The sequence below is a fragment of the Pan paniscus genome, chromosome 4, assembly GCF_029289425.2.
Source record: "Pan paniscus chromosome 4, NHGRI_mPanPan1-v2.0_pri, whole genome shotgun sequence".
NCBI lineage: Eukaryota > Metazoa > Chordata > Mammalia > Primates > Hominidae > Pan > Pan paniscus.
Genome location: NC_073253.2, coordinates 133,593,834 through 133,612,607, shown reverse-complemented (window position 1 = coordinate 133,612,607; position 18,774 = coordinate 133,593,834). Strand labels below are relative to the sequence as shown.

Sequence of the window (18,774 nt, the reverse complement as noted above, 5' to 3'; positions counted from 1 at the left end):
AAAACCACCTTTTATTAAGTCTCCACCACTACCACCACCTCCCACATGAGCCAAAGTTTAAGTCTTTTTTAAAGAGACTGAATGTAGACGTTAGTGTGTGAAGAGGTTGGGTTGATGGTTTCTGGCTCTTATGTAAATTCGAGTCTCAGCTAGCATCACAGATGGTTTAGGGAGACAAGCAAAGAAGTGGATAAAGGAGAGGCTTTAAACAATGCGTTCGTGTTGTGATCTCTTTGTAATACAAAGTTTTCTATTTCTTTTTTTTAATTGATTGGAAAGTAGCAGTAATGCAAGTAATCTTCACTATTACACTTAGCAACAAGTCCTCTGAAAGACATCTGTTTTCTGTAAATATTTTGTGCCTTACTCAAGACTGGGACAGGTAAATAGCTGTGATCAGCTGGAAAGTAGAGCCAGTGGCGGGGGTCGTCCTCACTGAGCCAGGGAGGGGAGGAGGCAGGAGCCACCAAGTCTACAAACTGAAAAAGAGTAGAGGAAAAATGAGGTACAGTACTAACTGAGAAAATAGGGGTGGAAAGATTTACCTTGCACTGCCTATTTCCCCTTGGCAAAAGGAGCAGAGTTAGGGGCCATGAAGTAGGGGACACATGGTTTCCAATAATTGCTCTTATGTACCAGACACCATGCTACTTTTTTTTTTTTTTTTTTTTTTTGTAAAAACAGGGTCTTGCTGTTGCTCAGGCTGGAGTGCACTGAGGCGATCACAGCTCACTGCAGCCTTGAACTTCTGGGCTCAAGCAATCCTTTCCATCTCAGCCTCCTGAATAGCTAGAACTACAGGGGTGTGCCACCATGCCCAGCATATTTATTTCTATTTTTGTAGAGAGAGGCGTCTTGCTATGTTGCCCAGGGTAGTCTCAAACTCCTGGCCTCAAACAATCTTTCCATCTTGGCCTCACAAAGTGCTGGGATTGGCGTGGTGTCTCACACCTGTAATCCTAGCACTTTGGGAGGCTGAGGCAGACGGATCACCTGAGGTCAGGAGTTCGAGACCAGCCTGGCAACATAGTGAAACCCCGTCTCTACTAAAAAATACAAAAATTAGCTGGGCATTGTGGCGCCCATCTGTAATCCCAGCTACTCGGGAGGCTGAGGCAGGAGAATCGCTTGAACCGGGGAGGCAGAGATTGCAGTGAGCCGAGATTGTGCCACTGCACTCCAGCCTGGGCAACAGAATGAGACTCTGTCTCAAAAAAAAAACAACAAATGAACAAAAAACGAAGTGCTGGGATTCCAGGTGTGAACCACCACACTTGACCTACATACTTTGATATATATTCTCATTTTTTCTTACAATCATCAAATGAAACAAAACCTTCTCTTTGACAAATGAAACAGCCCAAGAAGTTAAGTGACTGCCCACATGGTAGGCAAAGGTACTCTCAAAAAGCAGTCTAAAAGCCCTTGCTTTTCACCACTAAGCTGTTCACCTTTTTATTATTAATTAAATTAATAATTTAATTATTATGAATTAAATGGTTGAGTTAAAAGTAGGCATTGGCTCATTTGCAAAACATTGAAAGAAACTGAGACACAAAACAAAACAAAACAAAAAAAACAAAACAAAAAAAAACCCTGCAAGTCAAGTTTCAGGCCTCATTTCAAAGGAAGGTTACATCCCCTTTCATCATCTATAAAATGGCCTCCCAGTGCAGCCCAACACTCCTACCCATAATTAAATCTCCTTATTCCACTTTTAGTTCCCAAGGATTTTTTACTCATGTCCTGCTCTTTCCCTGCTGCCCCCTTTTTAGTCTTTTGTTCTTGAGCCACTGCTTTGAACTGCATCTTAATTATGCCCTCATGGGCCAAACCCCATCTGTGACCCTGCTCCAATGGGTTTCAGCAAAAGATACTCTCCATCCATATTCTGAGGGCTCCAGGGCCTGGAGCCAGTCATCCAGGAGGTCATCCAAAGGAGTGGAATCCATTGGTTCTAAGACTCTTCATTCCCTGCCTAGGAAGGAACAGCCGAGTTGGAGGAACATGCACTCGATTCAGACCTTCCCTTTTCACCCAGTGAAAGCTAAACCTCTGCAAAGTGGGGAGAAGTAGGGCTAAGCCTACCAGTCATAAAAAGAACCAGGAATAGAAAACACACCCCTCAGCCCCTCTGCCCTGCAGAGGCTGGCTGGGAGGATCCCAGGAATGCAGGGCTCTTCTCCACTGCCTGATCTGGGCATCCCAGGAGTGATGGCTGTACCTCCTGTTCTTGTTTGGTGTTTCAGGGTGAAGCCCGGGCTGTCACTGTGCCCTGGCAACAACATGTATGAGTCAGACTGAGGTCAAGGTGAAGGAACACAGCTCACTGCTTATCACAGTGAATCAGGAGCCTAGATAGGGATTCCCCAAGGATGACATAGGATCAATGCCCTCAATCCAACAGAAAAAGTAAATCTTCAAATCAGATTAAACACCAAACTTCCCACCTCCCTAATATTCTTTGTTCTGGGAAGGATAACTTAGATATATTCCAACACCCTCATAAATCAAGATATAAAAGACAATATTTGACTTCCCTTTAAAATAATTCTACCATTTCACAGTTTGCATGTATGCATGTAAACTTACATGTAATTAGCTAAGTATGTTGCAATTAGCTAAGCCAGCTGGAATCATGAGGAGATAGTGAAAATGTTTGCTAGGAAAACAACCTCATTAACAAACGTAGAGCTTTTAAGAGTTTTGTTGGCTGGGCATGGTGGCTCACACCTGTAATCCCAGCACTTTGGGAGGCCGAGGTGGGTGGATTACCTCAGGTCAGGAGTTTGAGACCAGCCTGGCCAACACAGCGAAACCCTGTCTCAACTAAAAATACAAAAATTAGCCAGGTGTGGTGGCGCATGCCTGTAATCCCAGCTACTCAGGAGGCTGAGGCAAGAGAATCACTTGAACAGAGGTTGCAGTGAGCTGAGATTGCGCCATTGCACTCCAGCCTAGGCAACAAGAAAGAAACTGTCTCAAAAAAAAAAAGTTTTTTTGTTGTTGTTTTTAGGAGACAGTCTCACTATGTTGCCCAGGCTGGCCTCAAACTCCTGGGCTCAAGTGATCCTCCCAAGTAGCTGGGACTACAGGCGCACCACTGCATCTGTAAAAAGTCTTAAGGGCGGCCGGGCGCAGTGGCTCATGCCTGTAATCCCAGCACTTTGGGAGGCCGAGGTGGGTGGATCATTTGAGGTCAGGAGTTCCAGAACAGCCTGGACAATATGGTGAAACCCCACCTCTATTAAAAATACAAAAATCAGCCAGGCGTGGTGGCGGGCACCTGTAGTCCCAGCTACTCGGGAGGCTGAGGCAGGAGAATAACTTGAACCCAGGAGGCAGAGGTTGCAGTGGGCCAAGATTGCGCCACTGTACTCTAGCCTGGGAGAGAGCGAGACTCCATCTCAAAAAAAAAAAAAAAATACTCTTAAGAGCTAGGTGTATAAGTTCCATTTGAGAAATCTCAGAAACTTATTTTGGGGGCTAGAGTTTTAGAGAATTTGTTTTAGGAATGCTGCAACTTTGTCAGAGTGCTCAGATTTTAGTATATTTCCATCACCTGACATTGAACTAAAGCCACTTGGTTGACACCTTTGTTGTGACCACCCACAACTGCACTTACTTGAGGACCTGGTGCAGAAAGCACTGGTAGCCAGGTGTGCACTTGCCATAATCTATCTGCTTTTGCCACCGATAGAGAATAACTTTGTCTCTACTTCCCACCTGCAGGGAAGTATACAATTTCCCACAAAGTGTGATTATACAGTAGTCGTCAAAGCAGATAACTCATCCCACACTCCCTTAATCCCCAGCCTGATTTTCAAACTCACCTGGCATAGCAAGGTTCTGTGCTAACTCCCACACTCACTGTCTGTATCCTAGAGGACAAAGAATCTTCACACATCTCCTTTCTGGGGAAGCAGATTCTGCAGATGAAAAGGGTATTAGGATAAAAACCAGCTGGCTACACTGTGCCTCTCAGCCACTACCGCCACCAAGATCCTGACAACAGACACAAGTTGCATTTTGACTTTTGTTTCTCAAAGCATGATCTGCAAGCCGTCTGCATGGGTAGCACCTGGGGGCCTTGATAATGACCCCACTTTAAACCTATTGAATTATCGTTTTTGGAGCCTACATCTTAAAGAGCTTCCAAGGTTATTTTGAACATTTTTATTATGGAAATTTTCAAATATACATTGAAGTAAGGAGTATGGAGTAATACCTTACCATGCAAAGTATGGTCGTAGGACCAGCTACCTCACCATCAGCTGGGGGCTTGTTAGAAGGGCAGAATCTTGGGCCGCAACCGCAACCCAGACCTCCCGAATCAGAATCTGCATTTAGCAGGTCCTCAGGTGGTTAGTGTGCAAATTAAACCTTGAGAAGCACAGATATGATGGACCCTCCTGCCCCCATCACTCAACACTCAGGGTCAATCTTGTATCATCAATACCTTCCCCCAGCACAGGATTATTTAAAAGCAAATCCCTAACATTAGGAATGTCTTTTTGTTTGTTTCACTCTAATGCCCAGGCTGGAGTGCAGTGGCGCAACCTCTGTCTCCCGGGTTCAAGCAGTTCTCATGCCTCAGCCTCCCAAGTAGCTGAGATTACAGGTGTGTGCCACCACAACCGGCTAAATTTTGTATTTTTAGTAGAGACGGGGTTTCATCATGTTGGCCAGGCCGGTTTTGAACCCCTAACCTCATGTAATCTGCCCGCCTCGGCCTCCCAAAGTGCTGGGATTACAGGTGTGGGCCAACGCGTCCGGCCAATAATTTATAAATATCACCTCGTCAATGTTCAAATTTTCATTAATAACCAATCTTTGAGGTCCTCTGGATTGCGATAAGGATTATACCAAGATGATTTAATTCCTCCACTTTCCCTGCAACGGAATTTCTTTTTACCCACGTGAGCTAGAGTCTCTGAGATGCTGCACACTAAAAGAAACACCAAACAAAGCTCTTGGAAGGGGCTAATGCCTCTCAGCATAAACACACACACCCGTCTCGCCCCAACACTTGCCACGCCGGCAGCAAACGCTCCATCTCCCGTGGAAGGCCAGCAAAACTTAGAAGAAAACGTCCGCGAAAACGGCACGAGAAAGAAGCGAAGAAAATGAAACGCTTACAACACCCTCCACCCAAAATAATCTCTCCTAGTATTACCCTAGTGAATGGACACCACTAGTAAGGCGCGGTTTAAATCTCCCGGGGTTCGTGGGGCTGAGAGAACGAGGAAAACAGAAAGGGTGTGGAGATTGGTGAGAGGGAGAGCCAATGATGCGCCAGGCTCCCCGTGAGGCGGGGCTTACCCCGCAGCCTGCCTAACGCTGGTGGGCCAATCACTATCCTGCTCTGGCTATGGGGCGGGGCAAGTCTTACCATTTCCAGAGCAAGCACACGCCCCCAGGTGATCTGCGAGCCCAACGATAGGCCATGAGGCCCTGGGCGCGCGCGCGGAGATTGGCTGACGCAGCTTAGAGGCGAGCGGGGATAGGTTACTGGGCTGGCGGAAGGTTTGAATGGTCAACGCCTGCGGCTGTTGATATTCTTGCTCAGAGGCCGTAACTTTGGCCTTCTGCTCAGGGAAGACGCTGAGTCCGACGTTGGCCTACCCAGTCGGAAGGCAGAGCTGCAATCTAGTTAACTGCCTCCTTTCCCCTAGATTTCCTTTCATTCTGCTCAAGTCTTCGCCTGTGTCCGATCCCTATCTACTTTCTCTCCTCTTGTAGGCAAGCCTCAGACTCCAGGCTTGAGGTAAGTCCGCAGCCGTCTCCGCCACGGAATCACGGAGACCCCACTGTCCCCCTTAGGGTGCAGTCGGGCCCCCACAGACAGAGGTTGGGAGGGCCGAATGGGGACTATCGCGAGTTACGAGACCCGGGTTCTTTCTAGTCAGGAGTCTCGAGCTGTGTGGCGTGGAACAAGTCAAAATCCTCTCTTAATTCCATCTTTAAGGTCCTAAGGTTGCCTCTCGTCGGTGAATTCAGGTTCTAACCTTAAGCCAGGCTGTGAATCACCCTTCGGGGTTGCCCCTCTTCCAGTGTTGATTCGCCTGGCTGGAAAGGGTGGAGGAGTTTAGGAAAGCTGAGGGAACTGTGATGTACCGATTTAGATGACGTTTTCCTCCTAGCTAGGTTTTGTTTTTTTCCTGGTGAGAATTCGAAGACCATGTCTACGGAACTCTTCTCATCCACAAGAGAGGAAGGAAGCTCTGGCTTAGGACCCAGTTTTAGGTCTAATCAAAGGAAAATGTTAAACCTGCTCCTGGAGAGAGACACTTCCTTTACCGTCTGTCCAGATGTCCCTAGAACTCCAGTGGGCAAATTTCTTGGTGATTCTGCAAACCTAAACATTTTGTCTGGGTAAATATACTTTTATTTTTACACTGTATTGCCTTTGCTATTTCCAAACAGTTGGGTTTGTTTGTTGGTTTGTTTTCAATTATCCCGGCTCAAAGGTCAGGCTTTAAGTCTCAACTCTGCCCTTGACTGTGTAACCCTTTTGAGTCTCACCTTCTTTTCTGTGACAAGAAATAATCTCAGCCAGGCGAGGTGGCTCATGCCTGTAATCTCCGCACTTTGGGAGGCCAAGGAGGGCGGATCGCCTGAGTCTAGGAGTTCAAGACCAGCCTGGGCAACATGGCAAGACGCCGTCTCTACAAAAAATATTAAAAGTTAGCTGAGTGTGGTGGTGTGCACCTATAGTCCCAGCAACTCGGGAGGCTGAGGTGGGAGGATTGCTTGAGCCCGAGAGGTGGAGGCTGCAGTTAGCCAAGATCGCCTCACTGCACTTCAGCCTGGGAAACAGAGTGAGACTCTATCTCAAAAAGAAAAGAAAAGACAAAGAAATAATAATCTCTTCCTATCTTACTAGGATCTCGTGAGAATCAAATGATGTGATAACTGGGAAAAGTCTTTGAAAACCGCTGCATTACGAGTTGGTCACTTTATTAGTATTAATATTAGTGTTATTGCAGTTGTACTTTGAATTCTGATCATACCATGTCTCAACTAGCAAAGAGAAGTAGTACCTGAGAAAAACTAGGGACCCCAGGGAGAAATCAAGCCTGTGTTCATAGTGCTCAGGACCGGGAATGTGGAGTCAAGATCCCCCTCGGCCAATAAACTCTGGGCCTCATTAAAAAAAAAAAAAATTATCTGTTTCAGTATGTTGGTAAGGAGAAAATAAGGTACAGATTATGGTAGTGGGAGATTTTTCTCAGCCCAGTCTGATATATTTCCCAAAAGCAATTAGATTTATTTGGACACTGTTCAGATGATCCGATAGTCATTAAGGGGTGTTTCAAATGAACAGGATTGGCCAGGCGTTGTGGCTCACACCTGTAATCCCAGCACTTTGGAAGGCCGAGGTGGGTGGATCACCTGAGGTTAGGAGTTTAAGACCAACCTGGCTGACATGGTGAAGCCCCATCTCTACTACAAATACAAAAATTAGCTGGGCGTGGTGGCAGGCGCCTGTGATCCCAGCTATTTGGGAGGCTGAGGCAGGAGAATCGCTTGAACCCGGGAGGCGGAGGTTGCAGTGAGCCAAGATCGTGCCGCTGCACTTGAGCTGGGGAGACAGAGCAAGACTCCATTGCAAAAAAAAAAAAAAAAAGAAGAGGATGACATGATCTTTGACTTTTAAGGATATAATAATCTAATGGGAATTTCGATGTACTATTATGTCTCAACAGAGGAACCCCAAAACGTTGCCTCGATCTTTCGAATCTTAGCAGTGGGGAGATAACTGCCACTCAGCTTACCACTTCTGCAGACCTTGATGAAACTGGTAGGGAGAAGGGAGATAAAGGCCTCAAAGGGAAGAATAACTTTTAAGGGAGAAAACAGGGAAGTAGGATAGAGACGGAAGGTGGTGAAAGTATAAAAAGAATCTGCCTAAAGAGATGGAATTTTGTGGGTAACTAGAGGATTTTTGAGAATGATTAAGCCAATGGGAAGAGAAAGATAATAACATAGGAGCTACTTTGCATTTGAAAATGTTAGACAAGTAGGAATATATTTTGTTGACTAATTAACGGTGGGAATGAAAGTATAGTCATTAGGATATGCCTCTCAGCAGAGGCAAAGAAACCAGCATAAAGAAATATGTTGTTGGCCAGGTGCAGTGGCTCATGCCTGTAATTCTAGCACTTTGGGAGGGCAAGGCGGGCGGGTCACGAGGTCAAGAGATCGAGACCATCCTGGCCAACATGGTGAAACCCCATCTCTACTAAAAATGCAAAAGTTAGCTTGGCATGGTGGCACGTGCCTGTAGTCCCAGCTACTGGGGAGGCTGAGGCAGGAGAATCTCTTGAACCCGGGAGGCGGAGGTTGCAGTGAGCCGAGATAGCACCAATGCACTCCCGCCTGGCGACAGAGCGAGACTGCATCTCAAAAAAAAAGAAATATGTTGTCAACTAATTTTTATATGTTTTATATGAAATATTCCAAAAGGAATGTTTCATAAGTTAACCTTCCAGAATTCTAATTTCAGATTTTCTGAGTGATAACCTTTCTTTTCTACTCATAAGAAAAAAAAAACTCCATAGGTAGCATAGTGTAGTGTTTCCCAACACTTGATTTCTTTTAGTGACACATATAAATTCTTAAGTTTCTGTGAAATTGTACCTTGTACCATGAAATGGGTACCAATCGAGAGGCTTTGTATTCAAAAGCTCAGTCCTTGAAATTAATACGGCTTACTGGTAATGAAGAAAATCTGAAGGAAAAACAGGATGCATGGACAAGAATAACTCCTTTTACTGATTCTTTATATTTGATTGCAGGTCACCTGGATTCTTCAGGACTTCAGGAAGTGCATTTAGCTGGGATGTAAGTTCTGTTGTTAAATGAACCCCACACAAAAGCCTTTTAGCACTGGTCATAGAGATTTTATCCTGTGCAGACTCTGTAGAGTACAAAACCTTTCATACTGGGTATAAGTGGGCTTTGAGGCCTAGTTCCTTACCTTGAACAGTTTCTAAGTTTTCCAGATCTAAATAGTGTTGTGAAAATGAAGGCTATTCATTTTAACCATCATAATCAGAAGTATCTATAAGGAAATGAAGGAAAATGGTATACTACACTTATGTATAGGCTTTTATTTGTATGTGAAAGGTGCTGTATCTTAGTAATTGAAAGTACAGAGTGGCTGGACATGGTGGCTTACATCTGTAATCCCAGCACTTTGGGAGGCCAAGGCGGGCGGATCAGTTGAGGTCAGCAGTTCAAGACCAGCCTGCCCAACATGGTGAAACCCCGTCTCTACTAAAAATACAAAAATTAGCCGGATGTGGTGGCACATGCCTGTAATCGCAGCTACTTCGGAGGTTGAGGTAGGAGAATTACTTGAGCCCAGGAGGCGGAGGTTGCAGTGAGCCGAGACTGCGCCACTGCCCTCCAGCCTGGGCGACAGAGCGAGACTCCGTCTCAGAAAGAAAAAAAAAAAAAAAAAAGAAAGTACAGAGTATAAGCTCTGGAATCAGTGTCTGGATTCCTGGCTTACTACTTCATTCACCAGTTGTGACTCTGACAAGTTTTTTTTAACTTCATTGGACCTTAATTTTTTTTATTTGTAACGTGGAGACAATAATAGCATTTCTCATAAAGTAGCTATTGTAAGGAGTAAATAAACTGTGTATCTAGCACATACCAACCATTTTATTTCTGTATTTATTTTTATTTTTGAGATGGAGTCTGGCTCTGTTGCCAAGGATGGAGTGCGTGGTGCCATCTTGACTTACTGCAATCTCTGCCTCCCTGGGTTCAAGCGATTCTCCTGCCTCAACCTCCCGAGTAGCTGGGATTACAGGCGTCCACCACCACGCCCGGCTAATTTTTGTATTTTTAGTAATACAAAAATGAAGGCTTCACCATGTTGGCCAGGCTGGTCTTGAACTCCTGACCTCAAGTGATCAGCCCCCCCCCCCCAACCCCTTGGCCTCCCAAAGTCCTGGGATTACAGATGTGAGTCACTGGGCCCAGCTTGAATTGCTTTAAATGCTCTAACCCAGATAGATAATGAAATCCATGGAGGGAGGATAGAAATTAATTTTTTTTTTTTTTTTTGAGATGGAGTCTCGCTCTGTTGCCAGGATGGAGTGCAGTGGTGCGATTTTGGCTCACTACAACCTCCGCCTCCCGGGTTCAAGTGATTCTCCTGCCTCGGACTCCTGAGAGGCTGGGACTACAGGCACATGCCACGACGCCCAGCTAATTTTTGTATTTTTAGTAGAGACGGGGTTTCACCATGTTGGCCAGGACGGTCTCTATCTCTTGACCTCGTGATCCGCCCGCCTTGGCCTCCCAAAGTGCTGGAATTACAAGCATGAGCCCCCGCGCCCAGCCTTTTTTTTTTTTTTTTTTTTTTTTTTGAGACGGAGTTTTGCTCTTGTTGCCTAGGCTTAAGTGCAATGGCGCGATCTCAGCTCACCACAACCTCTGCCTCCCGGGTTCAAGCGATTCTCCTGCCTCAGGCTCCCAAGTAGCTGGGATTACAGGCATGCGCCACCATGCCTGGCTAATTTTGTATTTTTAGTAGAGACGGGTTTCTCTGTGTTGGTCAGGCTGGTTGCGAACTCCCAACCTCAGGTGATCCGCCTGCCTCGAACTCCCAAAGTGCTGGGATTACAGGCGTGGGCCACAGCGCCCCGCCAGAAATTAAATTTTTTAAAAAAGTTAGCCCCGGCAGGGTGCGGTGGCTCACATCTGTAATCCCAGAAGTTTGGGAGGCTGAGGCGGGCGGATCACGAGGTCAGGAGATCAAGACCGTCCTGGCTAACACGGTGAAACCCCATCTCTACTAAAAATACAAAAAATTAGCTGAATGTGGTTGCAGGCGCCTGTAGTCCCAGCTACTCAGGAGGCTGAGGCAGGAGAATGGCGTGAAACCGGGAGGCAGAGCTTGCTGTGAGCCGAGGTCGCGCCACTCCAGCCTGGGTGACAGAGCCAGATTCCGTCTCAAAAAAAAAAAATTAGCCCCGATACACTGTGCTGGAAAATTAGTGAATTGTAAATTGTATAAAACTCGTTCATCTTTGGAACATGTTATATGGTTATGCAGGCAAAATGAGGGTCTTATCTCCAGGATGTCACTTGAGTCTTGATATTTACCACAGAGAATACCCTATGTATTGTTGTTGGAAGAGACATATCAACTAGGAATAGGGCTCCTAGAATGAAATAAAAAAAAAATGTTGGGATGCACCAATCCACTGAAGAATAATCAAACAGTATTTGGGACTAACCTGACAGGCAGTTTGTTTTAATCTGCAGGAATCATGACCAGCACCTAATGAGATGTAGCCCAGTGAGTAGCCTCTCTTTTTTTGGGTTTTGTTTTGCTTTTCAGGTGGGAGGCAGAGGGTTTCCATTGCACCTGTGGCTTGAGGATGCTGGACGTTCTCAGCAAACTCTCTTTTGTAGGCACAGCTTCTTTGTAGCACTCCGAATGGTTTGGACCGTGGCCATAGAAAGAGAGATGCAATGTGTAGTTCATCTGCAAATAAAGAAAATGTGAGTGTTTAATGGAAACCTAGATATATTGGCAGTTTTATTTTTTGAGTGAAGAAACTTGGTATCATAGTGAGACATAGAACTGTTTATACCTCGTATGCTAGACAAGGAAACTGTATTACTATAGGGGAGAAAATTTCTTTGTTTTTGTTTTTTCTTATTAAAGTTTGGCCCTAGGACAGACACCCAGCTCCAAATCTTCCACAGTAGGTCATCATTATCTCTCATGTTCAGTTGATCATTTTGAGGACAAAAATTACCCTTACTGTAGTGTAAGGGATTTAGGAGTTTTTTGTTTGTTTGTTTGTTTGTTTTAACAGGTAGGGATAACTTGCATAACTTGTTCATGGATTTTTTTTCACCACTTTACATGCAAGTGTAGATTAATTTCTTATTTCCCCCTTAGTCTAGCTTTTAAGCCCTTATTCCGAGGAGGCCATGGTACTTTTTATCTAAACCTTAGGCCATCCGTCGTTCCAAGTTAAAACTAGCCTCTCCAGAGCCACCTCATCACTAAGATAATTCTGTATCTAATCCCTCATCTAAGCCCCTTTTCTAGACATCTTTTTTTCTTCCCTGCCTCCCATCCCTTTCCCCAAATCATTACCGTAAAAGATAGCTGCTGTTCTTTTCTTACATTGACTTAAGACAAACTCATGTTTTCGGCTGTTCTTATCAGTTTTTTCTTGATTTAATACTGTCCTTCTAATCTCCATTTATAATCACTTTTTATTCATTTATTTTTGAAACTGAGTCTCGCTCCATCGCCCAGGCTGGAGTGCAGTGGTGCGATCTCAGCTCACTACAACCTCTGCCTCCTGGGTTCAAGTGATTCTTGTTCCTCAGCCTGCCAAATAGCTGAGACTGTAGGCACGTGCCACCACGGCCCGGCTAATTTTTGTGTTTTTAGTAGAGACGGGGTTTTGTCTTATTGGCCAAGCTGGTCTCAAACTCCTGACCTCAAGTGATCCACCTGCCTCGGCCTCTCAAAGGGCTGAGATTACAGGTGTGAGCCACTGCCTGGCCTATAATCACTTTTTTTTCTTTTTTTTGGTGAGACAGAGTTTTGCTCTTGTTCCCCAGGGTGGAGTGCAGTGGTGCAATCTCGGCTCACTGCAACCTCTACCTCCTGGGTTCAAGCGATTTTCCTGCCTCAGCCTCCTGAATAGCTGGGATTACAGGCGTGTGCCACCACGCCCGCCTAATTTTTGTATTTTTAATAGTGACAGTGTGTCACCAAGTTGGCCAGGCTGGCCTTGAACTCCTGACCTCTGATGATCTACCCACCTCAGCCTCCCAAAGTGCTGAGATTACAGGCGTGAGCCATCACGCCCAGCCAATAATCACTTTTTAAAATCTCACTATCCCCTCCCCAGGCAGGCTCCCTACTCCTACCCCATTCCTTTTACTTGTAACCAAAAATTAGTATCTTCCAAAGCAAATCTACATGCCATATATCAAATCCACATCATAATTTGCATCTTCAAATGCAAGGTTATATAGGGTCAGGATATAGGGTCAACTTTGATTACGTGAAATGTGTTTTGTGAGGGTTATTCATGGCTTCATCAGATGAAATGTTTTTATCAGGGCCAGCTGACACTTCTCTTCCCCACCTAATGCAGTTTTTCTTATGCAGGAAAACAGCACTTTGAAGCCCTTGGAGTGGCAGGCACCTAGGAACCTGAGGTTTCAAAAGAGACCAGGAAAGCCTTATGTGTCTCCTCTTTCTCTGCTGGTAAGTCATTGAACATCATTATTAAGGGTCAGTTGAAGTGTTATAGGCTATAGGATGACAGCTCTGGATTTATGAACCTTTGAATTTTTCTAAACTGGCATCATCAAGCCAAATTTAGATGAGAAAAAGGGGGTTGGAGAAGTAAAGTTTGAGCAGGAAAAGAGAGGAGCAATATGTCCTATGATCTTCTTGTTTAAGTTTAAGGAGGAAAAAATATGTCTTGGGCTTCTTTATTTTTTTTGAGATGGAGTCTTGCTCTGTTGCCCAGGCTGGAGTGCAATGGCGCGATCTTGGCTCACTGCAACCTCTGCCTCCCAGGTTCAAGCGATTCTCCTGCCTCAGCCTCCCAAGTAGCTGGGATCATAGGTGCCCACCACCGTGCCTGGCTAATTTTTATATTTTTAGTAGAGACGGGGTTTTACCATGTTGGCCAGGCTGGTTTCGAACTCCTGACTTCAGGTGATCCACCTGCCTCAGCCTCCCAAAGTGCTGAGATTACAGGTGTGAGCCACCGCACCCGGCCAGGCTTCTTTTTTCCTTCTTTAAAGATTGCTTTTTTATTTTTATTTTTTTAGACACAAAGTCTTGCTATGTTGCCCAGGCTAGACTTGAACTCTTGGGCTCAAGCAATCTTACCACTTTGGCCTACTGGGTAGCTAGGACTACAGGCTCACGGATCTGTGCCCGGCTCTGGATGCTTTTCTCTAATAAATGGACCCTAATGTATAAAAGGACTTCCATATCGTTAGATACTTAGTGGTATCCAGATTTTCCTTTTACAAATAATGCTATGATGTAAGTTCTCAAGCATAAATATTTGACTGCATTTCAGATTTTTCTCTTCAGTGCTGGATTGAAGGTATAAATTTTTTTTTTTTTTTGAGATGGAGTCTCTCTCTGTTGCCCAGGCTGGAGTGCAGTGGTAAAATGTCGGCTCACTACAACCTCTGCCTCCCAAGTTCAGGCAATTCTCCTGTCTCAGGGTCCCGAGTAGCTGGGACTGCAGGTGTGTGCCACCATACCCCAGCTAATTTTTTTATTTTTAGTAGAGATGGGGTTTCACCATGTTGGCCAAGCTGGTCTTCAAACTCCTGATCTCAAGCAGTCTGCTTGCCTCAGCCTCCCAAAGTGCTGGGATTGCAGGCGCGAGCCACTGCGTCTGGCATAGGTATAAATTTTTAATCTGCTCATCTTGTTGGTATGGCATAAATTTTTTATTTTATTTTATTTTATTTTTGAGATGGATTCTTGCTGTGTCACAAGGCTGGAGTGCAGTGGTGTGATCTCAGCTCACTGCAATATCTGCCTCCCAGGTTCAAGTGATTCTCTTGCCTCAGCCTCCCACATAGCTGGGATTACAGGTGCGTGCCACCACACCCAGCTAATTTTTGTATTTTTAGTAGAGACAGGGTTTCACCATGTTGACCAGGATGGTCTTGATCTCCTGACCTTGTAGTCTGCCCTCCTCTGCCCCCCAAAGTGCTGGGATTACAGCCGTGAGCCACCATGCCCCACAGCGTCAATATTTTTAAAGTTTTTTTTTTTTCCTCTCCCTAGAAATAAGGGTCTCACTGTGTTGCCTAGGCAAATCTCGAACTCCTGGGCTCAAGCCTTAAGGTTTTGATACTTTCTCTGATTCATTTCTAAAAAAGTTACAAGAATTTACATTTTCATTAGCAATCCAAATCTCATAGAATTTACTTATTTATTTATTTATTTATTTTGAGACAGAGTCTCACTCTGTCACCCAGGCTGGAGTGCAGTGGCGCGGTCTCAGCTCACTGCAACCGCTGCCTCCCTGGTTCAAGCAATTCTCCTGTCTCAGCCTCCTGAGTAGCTGGAACTACAGGCGCCTGCTGCCACGCCCAGCTAATGTTTTGTATTTTAGTAGAGATGGGGTTTCACCATCTTGCCCAGGCTGGTCTTGAACTTCTGAGCTCAGGCAATCCACTTGCCTCAGCCTCCCAAAATGCTAGGATTACAGGTGTGAGCCACCCTGCCCAGTCTTTTCATGGAATTTTTTTTTTTTTTTTTTTTTGAGATGGAATCTTGCTCTGTTGTCCAGGCTGGAGTGCAGTGGAACAATCTCAGCTCACTGCAACCTCTGCCTCCCGGGTTCAAGAGATTCTCTTGCCTCAGCCTCCTGAGCAGCTGGGACTACAGGCGTGTGGCACCACGCCCAGCTAATTTTTGTATTTTTAGTAGAGACGGGGTTTCACCATATTGGCCAGGCTGATTTGAACTCCTGACCTTGTGATCCACCCACCTCGGCCTCCCAAAGTGCTGGGATTACAGGCATGAGCCACCATACCTGGACTTCTCATGGAATTTTTTTAAAAATTACTTTCTGCTGAGCAGTCTAGGGTGAGGGAAAATGCTAATTAGGCCAGATGTTGTGGCTCATCCCTGTAATCCCAGCACTCTGGGAGGCTGAGGTGAGAGGATTGCTTGTGTCCAGGACTTTGAGTTCCCTAGCTGGGGAACACAGCAAGACCACATCTCTACCCCACCCCTCAACCAAAAAAAAGAAATGGCTGGGACTTGGTGGTGCATGCCTGTAGTCTCAGGTACTCTGGAGGCCAAGGCAAGAGGATCACCTCGGCCCAAGAGCCTGAGGCTCCAGTGAGTTATAATTGGGAGGATTGCTTGAGCACAGGAGTCTGGGGCTGCAGTCAGCTGAGATGGAGACTCAGTCTCAAATAAATAATACACATACACATACATACATGGTAAAATAGTTTATTTTATGTTAAAAATAATTAGCAGGCCAGGCATGGTGGCTCATGCCTGTAATCCCACCGCTTTGGGAGGCTGAGGCAGGTGGATCACCTGAGGCCAGGATTTGAGACCAGCTTGGCCAACATGGCAAAACCCCGTCTCTACTAAAAATACAAAAATTAGCCAGGCGTGGTGGCACCTGGCTGAGAAACAAGAATGGCTTGAACCTGGGAGGCGGAGGTTGCAATGAGCTGAGATTACACCACTGCACTCCAGTGCAGTGAATGAACAGGTGACAAAGTGAGACTGTCTCAAAAAAAAAAAGGAAAAAAAAATAAAAATAAAAATAATTAGTAGTGGCTGGGTGCAGTGGCTCACACCTGTAATCCCAGCACTTTGGGAGGCTGAGGCAGGCTGATCACTTGAGGTCAGGAGTTCCAGACTAGCCTGAGCAACATGGTGAAACCCCATCTCTACTGAAAAAAAATATATGAAAATTAGCCAGGGCCGGGCGCGGTGGCTCACGCCTGTAATTCCAGCACTTTGGGAGGCCGAGGTGGGCGGATCACGAGGTCAGGAGATCGAGACCATTCTGGCTAACATGGTGAAACCCCGTCTCTACTAAAAATAGAAAAAATTAGCCGGGCATGGTGGCGGGTGCCTGTAGTCCCAGCTACTCTGGAGGCTGAGGCAGGAGAATGGCGTGAACCCGGGAGGCGGAGCTTGCAGTGAGCCGAGATCGTGCCACTGTACTCCAGTCTGGGCGACAGAGCGAGACTCCATCTCAAAAAAAAAAAAAAAAAAATTAGCCGGGCGTGGTGGCAGGCATCTGTAATCCCAGCTACCCAAGACGCTGAGGCAGGAGAATCACTTGAACCCAGGAGGCAGAGGTTTCAGTAAGCCGAGACTGCACCACTGCACTCCAGCCTGGGCGACAGAGCGAGACTCTGTCTCAAATAATAATAATTATAGGCCGGGTGCTGTGGCTCACGCCTGTAATCCCATCACTTTGGGAGGCCGAGGCAGGCGGATCACAAGGTCAGGAGATCGAGACCATCCTGGCTAACACGGTGAAACCCTGTCTCTACTAAAAGTACAAAAAATTAGCCAGTCGTGGTGGCGGGCGCCTGTAGTCCCAGCTACTCCGGAGGCTGAAGCAGGAGAATGGCGTGAACCCGGGAGGCGGAGCTTGCAGTGAGCCAAGATCGCGCCACTGCACTTCAGCCTGGGCGACAAAGCATGTCTCCGTATCAAAAAATAAAATAAAATAGTAATAATAATAGTTAGTAGTGATTTCATGTGATTATTATCCATGCGTAATTTCTCTAGTGTCTTTTGTGCCCTTATAATACTGGGGTCTTAACTTACCCAGGCATTGACTTGCCTTTCATAGACCATGGACTCCAGAGATTTGGATTATTATTTCTAATCTCAACCCTGAGGGAAAGCTATTTTAACATATTCTATCCTACGAAGATAAAGTTGATCATGGTTTTTTGTTTTTTTTTTTTTTTTTTTTTTTGAGACAGAGTCTTGCTCTGTCGCCAGGCTGGAGTGCAGTGGTGCGATCTCAGCTCACTGCAACCTCTGCCTCCTGGGTTCAAGCAATTCCACTGCCTCAGCCTCCCCAGTAGCTGGGACTATAGGCGTGCACCACCACACCCGGCTAATTTTTTGTATTTTAGTAGAGACGGGGTTTCACCATGTTGGCCAGGATGCTCTCGATCTCCTGACCTCGTGATCCACCTGCCTCGGCCTCCCAAAGTGCTGGGATTACAGGCATGAGCCACCGCGCCTGGCCACTAAGTTGATCATGTTTTATTTAGGTTTTTGGTTTCTAGGATGGAGGGAAGACCTGGAATATGTTCAATTATTGGATAGTCTTATATGTGATTTTTTTTAATTGCAGTAAAATGTACATAATATTTACAATTTTAACTATTTGTGAGTGTGCAGTCTAGTGACAGTAAGTATATTAATAATGTGAGACTATCACCAGAACTCATTTCCAGAATTTTTTCATTATTCAAAACAGAAGCTGTATACCCTTAAGTGATAACTCCCCATCCCTGTTTCTGCCCAGCCAATGATAACCTCTATTTTCTGTCTCAGTGAATTTGACTATTCTAGATACCTCATATGAGTAGAATAATAATATAATATTTTGTCCTTTCATGTGTGTGTGTGAGGTCTCACTCTGTCACCTCTGCTGGAGTACAGTGGCACAATCATAACTCACTGCAGCCTCAAACTCCCGGGCTCTGATTATTCTCCCACCTCAGCCTACCAAGTAGGTGGGACTGCAAGTGTGTGCCACTATGCCTGGCTAGTTTTTTTTTTTTTTTGAGACAGAGTCTCACTCTGTCACCCAGGCTGGAGTGCAGTGGTGCAATGTTGACTCACTGCAACCTTTATCTCCCAGGTTCAGGTGATTCTCATGCCTCAACCTCCCTAGTAGCTGGGATTACAGACATGTGCTACCATGCCTGGTGAATTTTTTTGTATTTTTAGTAGAGACGGAGTTTCACCATGTTGGCCAGGCTGGTCTTAAACTCCTGGCCTCATGTGATCTGCCCACCTCAACCTAATTTTTTTGTATATTTTGTAAAAACAGGGTTTTGCCATGTTGCCCAGGCTGGTCTCAAACTCCTGGGTTCAAGAGATCCATCTGCTTCAGCCTCTCATAGTGCTGGGGTTACAGGTGTGAGCCACTGCGTCCAGCCTATATTTTCATTTAGCATAATGTCTTCAAAGTTCATCTATGTCATAGCATGTATTAGAATTTCATT

General features: G+C 45.5%; 1 protein-coding gene and 1 long non-coding RNA gene across 8 annotated transcripts in view; one reads left to right on the top strand and one right to left on the bottom strand.

The window, feature by feature from the left end:
• CDC25C (cell division cycle 25C) overlaps window positions 1–18,774 on the top strand; it is a 57,757-nt gene that overhangs the window by 3,815 nt on the left and 35,168 nt on the right. For 2 of the 6 annotated variants that reach the window (XM_055112990.2, XM_034960578.3), the window contains exons 2-7: window positions 6,148–6,375; window positions 7,710–7,804; window positions 8,802–8,847; window positions 11,290–11,323; window positions 11,440–11,529; window positions 13,169–13,267. In XM_055112990.2, coding sequence (XP_054968965.1) covers window positions 6,148–6,375; window positions 7,710–7,804; window positions 8,802–8,847; window positions 11,290–11,323; window positions 11,440–11,529; window positions 13,169–13,267 — 592 coding nt within the window. Of the gene's footprint in view, window positions 1–5,679; window positions 5,768–6,143; window positions 6,376–7,709; window positions 7,805–8,801; window positions 8,848–11,289; window positions 11,324–11,439; window positions 11,530–13,168; window positions 13,268–18,774 lie in introns of those variants that run through there. The other 4 variants (XM_055112992.2, XM_034960573.3, XM_014345093.5 and 1 more) reach the window with 3 other exon arrangements.
• On the bottom strand, window positions 112–5,276 carry LOC103783397 (uncharacterized). Of its 2 annotated transcripts, none has more exons than XR_010112129.1 (3): window positions 5,177–5,276; window positions 3,834–3,929; window positions 112–479 (listed from the first exon to the last, which is right to left on the bottom strand). It is a non-coding gene; the product is annotated as an uncharacterized LOC103783397 (long non-coding RNA). The 2 variants fall into 2 exon arrangements; XR_008625504.2 differs by lacking the exon at window positions 112–479 and adding an exon at window positions 2,946–3,726.